We start from the raw sequence: 13,311 nt of genomic DNA, 5'->3' as shown, positions 1-13,311 counted from the left end.
GGTAGAGAGTTTCAGTTGGGATGAGGAAAGAGTTCTGGAGACGGACGGTGGTGATGGCTACACAGCAATGTGAATGCACTTAATGCCACTGACCTGTACGTTTAAAAATGGTTAAAATGGGCCAGGCGCAGTAGCTCACGCCTGTAATCCCAGCACTTTGGGAGGCCAAGGCAGGAGGATTGCTTGAGGCCAGGAGTTCGAGACCAGCCCGGGGCAGCATAGTGAGACCCCAGCTCTACAAAAAATTTAAAAAAAAAAAAAATTAGTCAGGCACGGTAGCACATGCCTTGTAATCCCAGCTACTCAGGACACTAAGCAGGAGGATCACTGGAGTCCAGGAGTTCGAGGCTGCAATGAGCTAGGATTGCACCACTGCACTCCAACCTCAGTGACAAAGTGAGACCCACCCTGTCTCTAAAAAAAAAATTTTTTTTTAATTTTAAAAACTGGTTAAAATGGTACACTTTGTTACATACTCTTTTTTTTTTTTTTTTTGCGAGACAGAGTCTTGCTCTGTCGCCAGGCTGGAGTGCAGTGGCGTGATCTCAGCTCACTGCAACCTCTGCCTCCCTGGTTCAACAGATTCCCCTGCCTCAGCCTCCTGAGTAGCTGGGACTACAGGCACACGCCACCACGGCCAGCTAATTTTTTGTATTTTTAGCAGAGATGGGGTTTCACCATGTTGGCCAGGATGGTCTTGATCTCCTGACCTCGTGATCCACCAACCTCAGCCTCCCAAAGTGCTGGGATTATAGGCGTGAGCCACTGCACCCAGCCTGTGTTACATACATTTTATCACAATAGAAATATTTGAGAAATTTGACCGGATGCAGTGGCTCACACCTGTAATCCCAGCACTTTGGGGGGCCGAGGCAGGCGGATCACCTGAGGTCAGGAGCTCAAGACCAAGCCTGGCCAACATGGTGAAACCTCGTCCTACTAAAAATACAAAAATTAGCCGGGTGCGGTGGCGGGCACCTGTAGTCCCAGCTACTAGAGAGGCTGAGGCAGGAGAATCACTTGAACCCGGGAGGCAGAGCTTGTGGTGAGCTGAGATCACGCCACTGCACTCCAGCCTGGGTAACAGAGTGAGACCCTGTCTCAAAAAAAAAAAAAAAAAAGAAGCCACTGTTTCAATGTCAATGTGTAGCCTACTGAAGAAAACAGTTTCATAAATTAATGGATGTAAAGGTAAAAAGGGTTAAAATGGTAAATTTTATGTTATATGTATTTACAACAATAAAAATAACACCCCTGAAGCCTAGTAATATACTATTTATAAGAGAAAACACTAAAACATAAAGAAATGGGAAAAAGTAAAAGGACAGAAAAAATGTATTATGCAAACACTAACCAAAAGCAAGTTTCTGCTCCTTGAGGAAGACACGGTCACAGGTGGTGCAGAGCTGTGGTCCACCCGCTCCTGCTCCTGCCTCACCACTGTTTGCTCTGGCTGAGGAACAAGTTGATCAGGAAGCCTCGCAGCAGCCATGGCATTTATTTGTTTATTTATGTTTAAATTTTTTTTTTTGAGACAGTCTCGCTCTGTCACCAAGGCTGGAGTGCAGTGGCATAATCTCAGCTCACTGCTACTTCTGCCTCCCAGGTTCAAGCAATTCTCCTGCCTCAGCCTCCAGAGTAACTGGAACTACAAGCACCCGCCACCACACCCAGCTAATTTTTGTATTTTTAACAGAGACAGGGTTTCATCATGTTGGCCAGGATGGTCTCGAACTCCTGACCTCAGGTAATCTGCCTGCTCTGGCCTTCCAAAGTGCTGGGATTACAGGCGTGAGCCACAGCACCTGGCCTACCCATGGCTTTAAAGATACCGGCAGAAAATCTGTGGAGCCAGAGGTGACAATTCACTGAATCTGAATCACTTTAATGAGCTGCAATGTAAAATCCCCAGAAAAGATGTGTCCTGACTTGATCAGAGAAGCAAAGGAAAAGAATCTCAAAGTGAAAGGACCAGCTGGAATGCCTACCAAGGCTTCGAGAATCACAAGAAAAACTCCTTGTGAAGGTCCTAACACACGGGATCATTTCCAGATGAGAACACAAGCGGCTCACTGACCTGCACAGTCCTTCTGAGATTAAGCAGATTACTTCCATCAGTATTGAGCCAGGAGTTGAGGTGGAAGTCGCCATTGCAGATATTTAAAGTTGATTATTTTAATAAATTGATTACCGGTTGTTTTTTTTTTTTTTTAAAAAAAAGCAAGCTTCTATAGCTATACCCATAACAAAATGTAAAAAGGGGTTCTTCTTAATGATAAAAGATTCCATTTACCTACAGATATAATAAATCTAAGTTTTTATATGTACCTAATTTGGCCTCAAAACATATAAAACAGAAACTGACAGAACTACAAAGATGCAGACAAATCCATATGCAGACATTTTTTTAACACTTTTTTTTTTTTTTTTGAGATGGGGTCTTACTATGTTGCCTGGGCTGGTTTTGAACTCCTTGACTCAAGCAATCCTCTGCCTCAGCCTCCCCAGTAGCTGAGACTTATAGGCACATGTCACCTTGCCCAGCCATACACAGAAATTTTTAACAAAGCTCTCTTAGTAACTTATAAAAGCAAGCAGACAAAAACGTGAGGAAAGCTAGAGAAGATCTGAACTCAATCTTAACCCTGGCTGCACAGCAGACCCACCTGGGAAGCTCAGAAAGCAAGTTTGACCTAAAGAACCTACGTGGCACACTGTAGTCAACAAGTAGAGAATCCACATTCATAAGCACAAACAGAACGCGTCCAAAAAATCTGACCATGATGCAATTCCATCAGCTATCTAACAATAATAAACAATTTTAAAAGATAACTAAAACAGCCCTCATATATTTGAAAACTTTAAAAAAATATATCTCACATGTACAAAAGTCAGCCCAGAAACCAGATTTCAAATGGTCTCTTTGGTGCCCAGGAGTTTTCTGCACCTGGGGACAACACCCTGAAGACCAGGCTGCTGGGAGGCTGACCTCAGAGCAGAAGGGCAACTGAGTGAGGGAGGTGGGAAAGGAAAACCCACACAACCATTCCCAGCATGTTCACGGGGAGGCTGGTTTCAGGAATGAGCACATGAGACAGTGGAGGACCTGGAAACTGACTCCTCCAGGACTACGCAGGCCTTAGAAAGTCTCCATGACCCCAGATTAAAACTGCAGATTAGTAGAGACATACTATGATACAGACAACAGAAGGCCTCTGGAGGATCTTAAGCAGGCAAGGCACAGGCTGGAAATGATTCAGAAGCTGCTTTTGGGGACAAACATGACATGACCACAGTTCTTAACCCACAGCAAACCCACCTGGGCAGCTCAGAAAGATTAATGCCTTGGTCCTACACCAGGCCAACTATATCAGAATCACCTGGCAATAAGAGGCTATTTTACAGTTAAGCAGTTTCCACATCTCTGCTTGCAACAAAACGGAATGCAGATGTAATCAACAGTCAGCCGAAACATCATCAAAAATTTTGATAAAAGATCACTGCATGACGTTGGGTTTATAAACCAAAAGAAGATCAAAGTATTCAGTGATGCTGCCCTACCAAAACTCTCTCTGTGCCAGGCACAGTGGTGGTGAGCACCTGTGTCCCAGATACTCAGAGGCTGAGGTGGGAAGATTGTTTGAGTCCAAGAGTTCAATATAAGACTGGGCAACACAGTAAGATCCCATCTCTAATAGAAATTTAAAATTTTAAAAATAACCCCATCTCCAACCACTATTTAAAGAAAACACAGTTTCTCAGAATTCATGTACATAAAAACAAAAAGTAGAAGTGGTACTGAACTTGTCTTATTCTGACAGTAGTATCCATCCAGATGGGGGTGGGGGGTGACATCCTACTAAGAGCTCATGTTTCAAAAAATGTTTACTTTTGTATAATAATTATTCAAAAACTGTAATGCATTTACTTTTATCAAGTGTGTACAGATAATTATAATAATCTCAAATAAAATATTAAAAGTTTCAGTCTCAACAAAATTAAAAAGTTTAAGTTATTATATTTATTTTACTTGCAGAAGAATATGGTAGGCTAATGAATAACATTTTCAAGCATTAAATATATTGCATTAGGATAATATTCTGTGTGGAAATGAAAATACAAGTTCAATTAAAAAACTGACATAATGGCCAGGCACAGTGGCTCACACCTGTAATCCTAGCACTTTGGGAGGCCAAGGTGGGCAGATCACTTGAGGCCAGGAGTTGGAGACCAGCCTCACAAACGTGGCAAAACCTCATCTCTACTAAAAATACAAAAAATTAGCTGGACATTGCAGTGCATGCCTGTAATCCCAGCTACTGGGGAGGCTGAGGCAGAAGAATCGCTTGAACTCGTGAGGTGGAGGTTGCAGTGAGCTGAGATCGCACCACTACACTCCAGCCTGGGCGACAGAGCATGACTCTGTCTCAAAAAAACAAAACAAAACAAAACAAAAAACCTCTACTAAAAATACAAAAACTAGCTGGGCGTGGTGGTGCACACCTGTAATTCCAGCTACTCAGGGGGCTGAGGCAGGAGAATCACTTGAATCAGGGAGACGGAGGTTGCAGTGAGCCAAGACTGTGACACTGCCCTCCAGCCTGGGTGACAGAACAAGACTCCATCTCAAAAAAAAAAAAAAAAAGTGGATATCAAATTGCAATATTTAGATTCTACTGAATGTTTAAAATACTGAAGTTTTATTTTAAAATGTCAATATTTAAACTATGCTGTCATCCTTTGCAAATACTTAAACCTAATGACAAACAATTTTTGATGCCAACTTTAAAAAAGGTTGCTACAACAGCAAAAAAAAGCTTAAAGACCATTGCCACAGCCTCCGCACAAGACCCCCAAAAGGATAGGGCCTGAGCAGCCTCCCCAGGTCCCATGCTGCAGCCACCAGGCACTTAAGAGTTCTAGTCACCTCTGAGCCACTCCTTCACCTAGACCACCCCACCCCCGCACCACAGCAGGAGCTATTTTATGGCTGCTCGGAAGACAGCAGGTGTTCAGGGAATGTTCACCTGAGTGCGTGCCTCTCCCAGATGGAGTGAACGAAGGAGATAAAAAAGGGAAAAGTTTAGGAAGCATCTCTCCAGCTCATTAAAGGAAGAGGCAGTTCTTGGGAAACACTGAACAGAAAATTCTGATTTCCAAGCAATTTCTTTCTGGAATTTATAGGAAGCACTCCAGATGTTTCAGGAATATCAGCAGAGCCAAATAGAAAGGTGAAGGAAGGAAGGCAAAACAATTGTACTCCAGACTGAAAATTCGATGAAGGCAAGTGCAGAAGCCTCTCAGTCCTGTGACATCCTCAAGCCACTGATGATGCCAACTATCAGCTATCTACAACCAAAATTTAAGCCACTGTCTTAGATGTGTCTATTACTTGTGGCTAATCCTGATTTCTACAGTTCCAGCACTATTTGGACCTTGCTTAAAAAATAATAATAATAATGCTATACTGAACTCATTTCCATGAAAAATATAAGGCTGCATTATCATTTCTTTAAAATATCTAAAAGCCCTAAGACAGAATAATGTGACAGAATGTGACTCGGGGGAGATAGGGTGGTTAATGAAGAAATGTCTGCGTGGGTGGCACTTGAATTGAGACTTAACAGATGAGAAGGAACCAAGCAGGTATGAGGAGCCAGGAGGCAGTGTCCCAGACAGAGGGAACAACAGACGCAAAGGTCCTGAGGCAAGAAGGCAGCCAGGGAGGCTGGAACAAAATTAACACAGAGAATGACTGGAGATGCACCAGGGGCCAGATTGTGCAGACATAATGCATGCTTACCCCTTCACAGGGGACTCCACGCTCTGAGGATCGGAGTGAAAGCTGAAGAAAGTATCCCCAGATGCCACTAACAGCAGTGTGGAGGCTCGGGGCAGGAAGGGGAGGAGGAGCTGAGGGGACGGGCAGACCAGGCAACACAAGGACAGTGTGGGTTCCCAGAACTAAACAAGAAGGTCAACCAGCAGGGACCAGAGAACAGGGTGATGGAGAAAACTAGAACACTGGCCAACAGCTTTGGCCATGGGAAGGGCTGAGATCAGGCAAGCTGCGGCAGGGGCAGGTCCCGCTCCAAGCTGTAACCCAGCCCCAAATTATTCTTCTTTCCCCTTTTTCCTCACCTTGACTGCCTCAGCGTGGATTCTGTGTAGCAGCTGTTATTGGCCACTGCTCACATACTACATACTACATACTCTGAGGCAAAGGTCGCAGACACTAAAACTGCCCACAGGTCCAGTCCCTCCACACTACTGATGACAAGACCCTCAACCAAGCATTGGAAAAAGGGTTCTAAGGGGTTCCTCCACTGTCCAGGTGAAAAGAGTCAAGTACATCGAGTGAACTGCTGGGCTTAGAGATCAGACAAATCAGAGTTTAAATACTGTTTATGCCATTTGCTAGCTGTGTTATCTTTGTATAGTCATGAAAGCCATCTATTTCAAACAGCTTGTTTGAAAATCAAATGCAATAAGGCATGGCAAGGTCAGTGCCTAATACACAGCAAAACACCCAATAAAGATCCAGTTCGCTCGGTTCTTCCCACTATTGAGGGGGTTCAAGTCAGACAGCCTGACAGTTCCACTACTTTCTGGCTATGTAACTTTGGGTAAGGCACTTTCAAACCTGAGTCTTAGCTTCTCAGTGGGTAAAATGGAGATAACATTACTCATCTCGCATGGCTTTTAAAGTGAGGAGGATGTAAAGTGTCAAGCGCAGCTCGTGACACATAGTAAGTACCCAATACACATCGCCTCTTATTATTGGTGGGTGTGACCAAGATGAGGAAAAGGCCAGGGACGGAGGTGCAAACCTATAAACCAAGCTCGGGTCTCAGCTGCTCGGGAGGCAGGGACTAGCAGCCAAAGGAACAGTACGCCTATCCTCTTGAGAACCACTCACCTGGTGGTTCCAGATAGAGCCCTCTTTGCTGCGCTCGTCAGGGGTCAGACGTACGTACTGGCTCGTAAGCATAGTGCTGCCCTGGAAGTCCCAGAGGGGCATAGAGCTGGAACCGACCCCTGTGGGAAGAGACAGGTGCTAAGAGGCCACGCCAGGACTGGCCTCACCGGAGGCAGGAAACCCACAGAAGTGCTCTGCTCAGGAGAAAGGGCACGCCTTCCCCCAGCCCTGTTCAGCCTCGCCCTCACCCTTCACTCATTCCCTCCCCAAGGGCTTCACCTTGGTAGGGCTTAATGAGCGAATGCTCCCGCTTGAGATGTTCACTGTTGCCGTCAGTTATATCCGCAGTCACAGACCCCAACAACAAAAGAAGAAAGAGAGGTGTAGTGGGGCCAGGGCCGGGGCCGGGAAGCCCAGGCCTTCCCAGACACCGCCGGCCCCAGCCCCAACGGCAAATCCAGCCTTCCGCCGCCATTCTCCTCTCCTCTCGGCCACTTCCGCCCTAGAATTTCCGCCTTCCGGGTCTCCCATATAATGGCCTCCGGCCGGAAGCTCTTCAACTTTAGTGTCGCCAGGGAGTCAAAAAGGAAAGCCTCCGCAGCAGACGGGGTGGCAGCTGCATTGGCCGGGCAGCCTCTCATCCTGGTTGAGTGCAGTTCCATCTCCTTAGAGGCTCCAAGGCACACGCCGGCCAGCCCCAGCAATGGGTTCTTTCGAGCGACAAGAGCTGTAACCAGTCACGGAACAGCACGTTAGGCTTACGAGCCAATGAGGAGCAGAGGGATGGTTGGAGCCGGCGGGAGCGCGAGGGCCGTCCGCGACTCGGGGCATGCTGGAATTTGTAGTTTTTGTCGGTCGCTCTAATGGGGCGGATTCGCGAAGACTAGGATGTCTTGGGCTTCTGGCCGCAAGTCCCGTCTCTGGAATAACCTTTTCTAGTCCTGGAGAAAGGAGATCTGAATTGAAGGCGGAGTCCTGAATTCCAACCCTTGTCCTCCCCGGGCCCTGGGTAAGCCTTTAAGCGGTGCCTGCCGTCAGGCGCCCCAGCTTCGCGCCTTTGGAGACTCAGAATTACCAGTTATTTGAGGGCCTCCACTACCCTCAACTCCTCAGGCCTAGTCGGGTTGAAGCAAGAGGAACAGACACAGATCCTGGCCTGGGACCCCAGTGATGTCTGGAACGCATCCCTATGCAAAAGAGCTCAGTGCCTGGTACAGCAAGTAGTGTCCATGGAAGGCCCAGGAAAGCTGTGAATCAGAGGTCGAAAACTGGTGGCCTGCAGCTGAACAGAGCTCTGTTTTACCTGCTAATATTCTAATAAATGGCTTAACTACCAGTATTTTAAAGTCAGAATATAGAGGCTGGGAGCGGTGGCTCACGCCTGTAATCCCAGAACTTTGGGAGGCTGAGGCCGGCAGATCACGAGATCGGGAGATCGAGACCATCCTGGCTAGCACGGTGAAACCCCGTCTCTAGTAAAAAATACAAAAAATTAGCCGGGCGTGGTGGCAGGTGTGTGTAGTCCCAGCTACTCGGGAGGCTGAGACAGGAGAATGGCTTGAACCCGGGAGGCGGAGCTTGCAGTGAGCCGAAATCGCGCCACTGCACTCCAGCCTGGGCGACAGAGCGAGACTCTGTCACAAAAAAAAAAAAAAAAAAAAGTCGGAATATGTACATTCACATCAGAAATCCAGACTTCCGGCTGAGCTCAGTGGCTCAGGCCTGTAATCCTAGCACTTTGGGAGGCTGAGGCGGGCAGATTACCTGAACTCGGGAGTTTCAGACCAGCCTGGGCAACACGGTGAGACCCCGTCTCTACTAAAATACGAAAGAAATTAACGGCGTGGTGGCGGGCGCCTGTAGTCCCAGCTACTCTGGAGGCTGAGGCAGGAGAATTGCTTGAACCCGGGAGGCAGAGGTTGCAGTGAGCAGAGATCGCGCCATTGCATTCCAGCCGGGGCGACAGAGCAAGACTCCGTCTCTACCAAAAAAAAAAAAAAAAAAAGAAGAAGAAGAAGAAGAAAAGAAATCCAGACTTCCGGTTTTTTACTCCCCCTCCAAAAAAGAGAAGCAAAAGATCTAGGCACACATTCCCACAACAGAACAATAGGCTGGAGCTGAATGGGACTGCCCCTCCACCAGTGCCTTCCTCTTCTAAGCTGGTCCCCACCTGGTCACTCATTTACAGCACTTGCCTGGCTCCTCTAGACATTTGAATCAATGACTCCTTTTGTAGATCACAGGGAGGGATGTTGGTTGCTTGCTCCTTTTAGAAACTGCCCTCTTGAATGAATGGATTTATTCAGGATTGAGTGCTGAATCTTTTCTTGGTCATATATTTTTAATTCACTTTTTTATTATTAAAGTCACACATTCTGGTCAGGCGCGGTGGCTCACACCTGTAATCCCAGTACTTTGGGAGGCCGAGGTGGGCGGATCACTTGAGGCTAGGAGTTCGAGACCAGCCTGGCCAACACAGCGAAACCCTGTCTCTACAAAAAATTAGCTGGGTGTGGTGGTGCACACTTGTAATCCCAGCTACTCAGGAGGCTGAGGCACGAGCATCACTTGAACCTGGGAGATGGAGGTTGCAGTGAGCCAAGATCTTGCCACTGCACTCCAGCCCGAGTGACAGAGTGAGACTCTGTCTCAAAAAAGTCACACATTCTTGTGGTGTGTATGGAGACAGAGAGAGAACAGACATACAAGACACAACAAGCCAGGCATGGTGGCTCACGCCTGTAATCCCAGCACTTTGGGAGGCCAAGGCAGGTGGATCATTTTGAGGTCAGGAGTTCGAGACTACCCTGGCCAACATTGTGAAACCGTGTCTCTACTAAAAATACAAAAAATTAGCCGACCATGGTGGCTGGCACCTATAATCCCAGCTACTCAGGAGGCTGAGGCAGGAGAATCACTCGAACCCAGGAAGCGGAGTTTGCAGCGAGGCAAAATTGCGCCATTGCACTCCAGCCTGGGCAACAAGAGTGAAACTCCATCTCAAAAAAAAAAAAAAAGAAAAAAGAAAAGACACAACAGAAGTCTTCTGCCATTCCCCTCGCAAGGAGTGTCCCCTTCCAGAGATTTATCTGCACCCATACAAACAAAAATATGCACATTCCATGGGACCTCCATGGGGACTGGGATTTTTGTCAGCTATGGTCACTGCTGAATCCCTGGCATCTAGAATAGTGTTTGTCACATAGGAGGTGATTAATAAGTAATTGGTGAAAGAATGAATATTTGTTCTAGAACCTGGAATTGGGTCATGAAGAATGAGTAGGAGTTTTCCAGGAAAGGTAAAGGCATTCTCAGCAGAGAGAAGAGGAGCCGCAATCTAGGGAGGGATGTGTGAGAGCAGATGAAATACAAGCAGTTTGGAATGGCTGAGAAGTTGGAGTTGGGGGCTGCGGGGGAGCTGAAGCCAAAACTCAAAGGGCCTTCAATTCTTAAGTAAGGAACATGGCCTTTTCCCAGAACTCAATGGGATATTTCTAAGTATGGGAGTGACCAATGTGGATTCCTCTAGCTATGGTGAGGAGAAGAGACTGGAGGGAGGATAATAGGGAGACTGAATTCATCATGATTGGGGGAGAGAGGGTGAGGCCTAGGCCAAGGAGGTCTTCACAGAGAAGAAGGATCAGAGACTAAATCGGGAACTGATGCCCTGTGGGCAGCCAGGAAGGGAGAAGTTGGGGATGGTGCTCTGTGGGTGGAGGTACTCCACCACTCTCGTGGCATGGAGAAGACTAGATAAGGGCTAAGCGATGGGAAGAGCCAGGGCTAGCTGTGGTGAAGATGTGGTCAGAGCTAGAACTGGCATCCATGGTGGAGAGGAGGGAAGAGGTGTCTCTGCAGGAGAGTACGAACTTCAAAGGGGGTCCCAGGCAGAGCCTGTGACTGTCTTTGGCAGGAAAAAGATGAGCTGTGGGCATCTGTGGTGGCCAAAGCCCAGCTCCAGGCACCCCAAGCACGCTCACAGCTTAGCAGATCTCTAAGAGGATGTATAGCCTTGGGCAACTCACTTCTCTCTGAGCCTCAGTTTCCTGATCTGTGAAATGGGAATAATAAGCACCACTCACAAAGTGGTTGTGAGGACTAGGACTGTAAAGCCACCTAGGAAACGGTCCAGATCCATGGCATGGCAGACAGGAAGTCTTCACCCATATCACACACCCGACAACCCCCATAGGCACACTGAAACAGTCACACACCTTATTAAGACCACCATTGGCAATGGTCCAGGCCCAAAAGCAACACCCACCCTAACCCCTTTCACTCATCAAGTCTGACTGAATCTCTCCGTCTGTGTGGCCTGAAGCAAGGTGTCTGGAAAGAGGTGAGGCAGTGCTAGGAGAAGTGTATTAACTAGGGCAGTGCTAGCTGCTATAACAAATAGGCCCTAATGTATATAATGACCTGAAATTTTTTTTGATGATTCTTTTTTTTTCAACTATTTTTACAAGGTTTGTGCATCTGTCAGGAGGCTCAAAAAATTTTACTTCCTGCTTACATAATGGTCTGAAGCTGGTTTCCAGGTTGGTGGGTGGCTTGCCTTCAGGCACTGATACACAGACCCTGCTTTTTCCTTCTTGTGGTTCCACAGTCCCCTGAGCCTCCTCATCTTCTCTATCCATCCAGCTGAAGGGGAAAGAGGGAGGGTGGAGGGCACACACTTACTTCTTCAAAGCCTTGGCTCAAAAATGACACATGTCATCCTATGGTATGAGGCCACCACTTCTCCTGTTGTCCTTCCCAGTTTCTCCCCAACCTCCCCTTTTCCCTAGTTTATAAGACAGGAGAAAAGGGAGAAAGCAAAAAGTTGGAAAGAAACAGAAGTAAGATAAATAGCTAGACGGCCTTGGTGCCACCACCTGGCCCTGGTGGTTAAAATAATAATAATATTAACCCCTGACCAAAACTACTGATGTTATCTGTAAATTCCAGACATTGTATGAGAAAGCACTGTAAAACTTTTTGTTCTGTTAGCTGATGTATGTAGCCCCCAGTCACGTTCCTCATGCTTACTTGATCTATTATGACTTGTTCATGTAGACCCCTTAAAAGGGCTAGGAATTTCTTTTTCAGGGAGCTCGGCTCTTAAGACACGAGTCTGCTGACGCTCCCGGCCGAATAAAAAAACCTCTTCCTTCTTTAATCTGGTGTCGGAGGAGTTTTGTCTGCGACTCGTCCTTGCTACAATCCTACACATTTTCAATTGGCGGGAAGTAGTCACATGTCCACATCTGACTGCAAGGGAACCTGGGAAAGTAAAGTTACCCATGTGCCGAGGAAAAAAGGACATGAATTTGTGGTGAAGAGCTATTCAGTTTCTGCCACTGAAGAGTTCGGGTCACAGCCCTAGAAGGGGGCAGTGGGGCAGAGGGTGGAATATGGAGAAGTGGGTATCACCTTGTCCCTACAGAAAGACTAGCTGAGGCTGGGCACGATGGCTCAGACTTGTAATCCCAGCACTTTGGGAGGCTAAGGTGGGTGGATTGCTTGAGCCCAGGAGTTTGAGACCAGCCTGGGCAACATAGGAGACATCTCTACCAAAAAAAAAAATTACGCAGTCATGTTGACATGCACCTGTGGTCCCAGCTACTTGGAAGGCTGGGGTGGGAGGATTGCTTGAGCCCAGGAGGTCAAGGCTGCAGTGAGCCTAGATCTTGCCACTACACTCCAGCCTGGGTGAGTAACAGAGCAAGACTCTGTCTCAAAAAAAAAAAAAAAAGACAGAAACAAAAGAAAAGAAAGAAAAAGAAAGAGAAAGAGTAGCTCAAATCAGAATGGTGGGCAACTTGAGGGGTCTTAGTAAACCCACGCTTAGAAGCAAATGTAAGTCCTTGCAGTGGGGACACGCATGTGTGAGAAAGAGGCAAACCAAGGACCCTAGCTAAAATTTTAAAAACTAGAGTTCATCTGGGGCCAGGTCAGGGCCGAGGGCAGGATGCCCACCCTTCAGCCAACACTACATGCTATCAAATAAAGTTTATATCCCCCAAAATTCATGCGTTGAAACACTAACCTGAAAGGTGTTCTTTGGAGACAGGGCCTTTGAGAGGTAATTGGGTCATGAAAGAGAACCCCTTAGGGTGGGATTAGGAATTAGTGTCCTTATAAAGAGAGACAGGAGGGAGCTGGCTTCCTTTACCTCCACTTGCTATCGTGAGGACACAGCAAAAAGACGGCTGTCTGCAAACCAGGAAGAAGGCTCTCTCTAGACACCAGATGTGCCAGCGGCTTGCCCTTGGTCATCTCAGCCTCCAGAAGTGTGAGAAATACATATTTGTTGTTTAACTCACCTGGTCTATGGTATTTTTGCTATAGCAGCCTGAGTTGACTAAGACAGGATTTCTGAGTGAGTATGAATGTGCTCAAGTCTTTGGCCA

The 13,311-nt window shown here is 47.0% G+C and overlaps 1 protein-coding gene and 1 pseudogene across 4 annotated transcripts in view; one reads left to right on the top strand and one right to left on the bottom strand.

Moving 5' to 3' along the window:
- Window positions 1-7,645, bottom strand: part of LMAN2 (lectin, mannose binding 2) — a 38,496-nt gene extending 30,851 nt beyond the window's left edge. For 3 of the 4 annotated variants that reach the window (XM_063665382.1, XM_063665383.1, XM_054487277.2), the window contains exons 1-2: window positions 7,199-7,599; window positions 6,920-7,038 (exon numbers count right to left, since the gene is read on the bottom strand). In XM_063665382.1, coding sequence (XP_063521452.1) covers window positions 6,920-7,038; window positions 7,199-7,394 — 315 coding nt within the window. In that variant the 5' untranslated portion in view covers window positions 7,395-7,599. Of the gene's footprint in view, window positions 1-6,919; window positions 7,039-7,198 lie in introns of all 4 variants that reach the window. The other variant, XM_054487276.2, reaches the window with a different exon arrangement.
- Window positions 1,816-5,135, top strand: LOC129037107 (small ribosomal subunit protein uS10-like; annotated as a pseudogene).
- Window positions 7,646-13,311: the final 5,666 nt, after the last annotated feature.

Source organism: Pongo pygmaeus, chromosome 4 (genome assembly GCF_028885625.2).
Source record: "Pongo pygmaeus isolate AG05252 chromosome 4, NHGRI_mPonPyg2-v2.0_pri, whole genome shotgun sequence".
In the NCBI taxonomy this organism is placed as follows: domain Eukaryota; kingdom Metazoa; phylum Chordata; class Mammalia; order Primates; family Hominidae; genus Pongo; species Pongo pygmaeus.
Note: the sequence above shows the minus strand (reverse complement) of the source record. Positions and strands in the feature narration are given on the sequence as shown.